The 3,988-nt window shown below is 36.6% G+C and overlaps 1 protein-coding gene across 1 annotated transcript; it reads right to left on the bottom strand.

Moving 5' to 3' along the window:
- Positions 1 to 468: 468 nt before the first annotated feature.
- On the bottom strand, positions 469 to 2,688 carry LOC144961212 (uncharacterized; the record flags this gene model as incomplete). Its single annotated transcript, XM_078894486.1, is given in 2 exon segments — positions 469 to 1,019; positions 2,519 to 2,688. Coding segments are annotated over 2 exon segments (434 nt in total), but the record flags the coding sequence as incomplete, so codon positions are not given.
- Between the last annotated feature and the right edge of the window lie 1,300 nt (positions 2,689 to 3,988).

Here is a 3,988-nt window from a genome sequence, read left to right as displayed (position 1 = left end):
GATTTGTTGTGCGGCTATGTGGTCTCGTGGTGTGACACTCGCTTTCGGATCGGAAGGTCCTGGGTTCGAGCCTGGTGCTCGGCGCATAATTGAGTCCTCGGAAAAGGCTCTTTATTCACATTCTCTCACCCTACTCAGGTGTAAAATGAGTACCTGGCCGTAAACAGCGTTGTCTTTGTCCGAAAAATTGTAATATCGCCTAAAAGACGTCATGTCCCGTCCTACATGTTAAAGGTTGCTGTTGAACGAGGACCCCTTGTAAAGTGCTTTGAGCACATTTAGTGGATATTGCCCTATATAAAGCTCATTTTTTTAAAAAGATGGGGGTCATTTGAATCGATCGATCTTTTGAGTACGACTTTTCTGGCCAACTTTTTAAATACGCCCCCTTCCAGAATAAATAACCCTGTAAAATTGAATGCAAGCTTCAATTCAATATACGAAAACAGATAAATGTACGTTTCGGGTTTCCCCTTTATCAAAAAAACAGGAGAATGAAACACTACAGGCGAATGAGATAATGTAGTAGTGGCATTGTTAAGATGAATCGTTTTCTCATTCGTCTACAGTGTTTCATTCATCCTGTTTTGTTGATACAGGGGAAACCCGAAACGTTCATTTTGTCTATTTTCGTATATTAAATTGAAGCTTATATTTAACTTCACATTGTCATTTATTTCTTCCAGCCTTAAGCAGCAACATTTATTTACTCTTTCCAGAATAATACGGCAGTTAATTAAATGGCTAATGAAACTTCAGTATTCAACAGCACCAGGTGGTTGGGGGTTAGACTGATCTTTCGTAGGCTCCATAGGTTGCGTTGTGCCGGCAGGGGTTGGGAATTGTTGCTGTCCATAACCTGGTGGCATAGGTTGACCAGAGGCAGCGGTGGCGTATGGTTGAGGTTGGCCGTAAGCTGGTTGACCGTAAAAGACTGGTTGGCCGTAGGAAGTGCCTGGAATGGGTTGGCCTGCGGGGTATGTTTGAACCACTATCGCCCCACTAGCCACTGGAGAGGTCTTGGGTGGGGGGGGGGGGGGGGGTGGTCGGGGGGAGGGGAATTAAAGAAGAGACAAAGCAGAATTTTGACGTCAATGGCTTTTATTAATAGTAGATTAAGTTCACTTAAATCGCTCTTTCTCTGATTAATTTTATTGAATTTGCGAATTGTTAAGATAAAATGGCAATACAAAATTAATATTACCAATTAGAGTTTTAACTTTATAATACTATGTCACTGTGTTATTCAGTTTTGTAAATTTACACTTCTTCCACCAAAAAGATGTGTTCGACGTTTATCTTTTTGCAGGTTGATAATCCAATTTGTTATGGGCCCATTGTTGCAATGAAATTAATACTCTCAAACCAACTGGGTGGGGTTCCTGACCTCCTACAGTGGGCAGAGGGGTACATACTGTGTCTTCTATCCCCTTATATTATCTGTTTTCCAACATGCTTTCTGCCTTTGTCTTGGAATGAGATTACTTGGTTTTAACCTGGCCCTGGCCGGAGTCCTAGCTGGGAGGGAAACAGTCAAATGCATTGTTATTGTTTTGGGAGATGATATTTTTTCCCTTGTAAATCATGTCTCTGTTATGTAATATTGTATTTGTTATTTTGAATGTATAATGTAAGCATTTGAGTGTATTCCTCTTTGTTGGATTTTGTGCTTGTGTCCGGATGAGACTTATAGGTGATCTCAAACTAAGTGCATTGGTGGTATGCTCTTAGAATCTGCATCTGATCCCTATTTGTTCCCAGTTCCCCTATGTCTTACTTTTTCTTGGGTGCTTCAATTGTAATTCTACTATCCCATTTTCCTCCTTTTTACTGGCGCTGATATAACCTAAATGTGTGCAAGCGCGTAAAACCTTTAAAAAAAAAAAAAAAAAAAAAAAAAAAAAAAAAAAAAACAATCCTCTTGTCAACAAAAATACGATAAATGAAATACGAAAGACAGATGAGATTGTTGTTTTGATCAAATTCAAGCTTCCATTCATTCCATTTGATTAATATTTAATTTTGTTACTCTAGGGTTTATGAAGTTCACTCAAAATTCATACTCCAGACCTAATTTTTTAATATTTTTTTCGTATTGTTTACTATTTTGAGACAGTCGCACATCCATTTGACTAATAATATTAATTTTTTACTATAAAGTTTATAAAATTCACTTAAAGGTCATACTCCACATCTAAAAATTTTACTTTTTCGTATTGTTTACCATTTTGAGAGTTAGTCACAAATCCAATTGACTACTAATGATATTTAATATTTCATTATAAAGTTCTTAAATTTCACTCAAAAGACATACTCAAGATCTAAATTTATTTATTTTTTCGTTTTGTTTACTATTTTGAGACAGTTAAGTCACATATCCATTTGACTAATAATATTTAATTTTTTACTATAGGGTTTATGAATTTCACTCAAAAGGCATGCTCAAGATCTAAATTTATTTATTTTTTTCGTTTTTTTTTTACCATTTTGAGACAGTTAGTAAGTCGTATATCCTTACCTGCTCTGCTTGGTAGCTCTGTTCAATCAACACGCTTCCAATAACGAGTATAATGAAAGACACAATGTTGATAAAGAAAGAATAGCCCAGGCCATATTCCTCGGCGTAAATCTCGTCCCCCTCTTTAAGGTTTACTCCATACACGATGGTGGCTATCACCAAAAATAGTACTGGCACAAAAATAATAATAAAATAGATCAATTAGAATGGAGTCCACTCAAGATAAACTCTTTAGAATAAAATTTAAAAAAAAAAGTTTATCTTAAAAAGGTTTAAAGTATAATTTATTTTTCAAGGGGGAACAACCTCTCAATAAACACATGAGAGATGGGTAAAATTCCAGAAGCCTCCCCTGCCCATGAAAATAAAGTGCATGGCTCTGTTGTTAATGATGCACGCATTTGGTAGCCTACACGTTGTGCTTTTTGTTTTTTTTCTGGGTTTTTTGTTGTTGTTGCTTTTTTTTTTTTTTTTTTTTTTGGGGGGGGGGGGGGGGGGGGAGGGGAGGCGGTTTAGCACTAGTGGGTGGACGAATTAAGGCCATTCATGGCAGAGAACAACTTCTTCTAATCAGACGGTGGCGTGGCCTTCGTTAACTGGAAAGCTTGATTCGAAGCAAAACAATTCTTCATAGCAAAAAACGAGAAGGGCACGGGAAAAAGTTAATAATTAACTTTTCACAGTGATCTTCGTCTTGTTTTATGAAGAATTATTCTTGATTAGTATCAGGTTGTTTTTTACAATTATTGTGAGTTGTAATCAATAACTGAATCAATCGATGAGTTTGTTTCTTTGAGCACTTAAACAACTTGCGTCTGGTGATCGTGGTCTTATTTTATGACGTAATATATTTTTTCAGATTTGTTTATTTATACCAGAATTCAATTCGTTGGTTCTGGGTGGGGATCCTGACCTCCCATAGTGGGCAGGGAGGTACATAGTATGTCTTCTATCCCCCTATGTCTGTTTTCCAACATGCTTTCTGTCTTTGTCTTGGAATGAGATTACTTGTTTTTTACCTGGCCCTCGTTGGAGTCCTGGCTGGGAGGGAACCAGACAAATGCATAATTATTGTTTTGGGAAATGATATTTTTTTTCCATGTAAATCATCTATTTGTTATGTATGATTATGTTTATTATTTTTGATGTATAATGTAAGCATTTGAGTGTATTCCTCTTTTTTGGACTTTGTGCTTTTGTCCGGATGAGACATAGGTGATCTCAAACTAAGTACATTGGTGGTATGCCTTGGAATCTACATCTGATCCCTATTTGTTCCCATTCCTCTTTGTCTTACTTTCTCTTGGGTGCTTTATTTGTAATTGTAGAACTTTTTACTATCCCATTTTCTTCCTTTTTACTGGCGCTGATATAACCTAAATGTGTTGCAAGCGCCGTAAAACCCTTAAAAACAAACAAACAAACATAATTTGTTGGTTGATATTAGAAAAAAATACGAGATCTGTCAAA

The sequence above is a fragment of the Berghia stephanieae genome, unplaced genomic scaffold, assembly GCF_034508935.2.
Source record: "Berghia stephanieae isolate SIO BIC M18660-M18661 unplaced genomic scaffold, UCSD_Bste_1.3 scaffold1767, whole genome shotgun sequence".
Lineage (NCBI taxonomy): Eukaryota > Metazoa > Mollusca > Gastropoda > Nudibranchia > Aeolidiidae > Berghia > Berghia stephanieae.
Note: the sequence above shows the minus strand (reverse complement) of the source record. Positions and strands in the feature narration are given on the sequence as shown.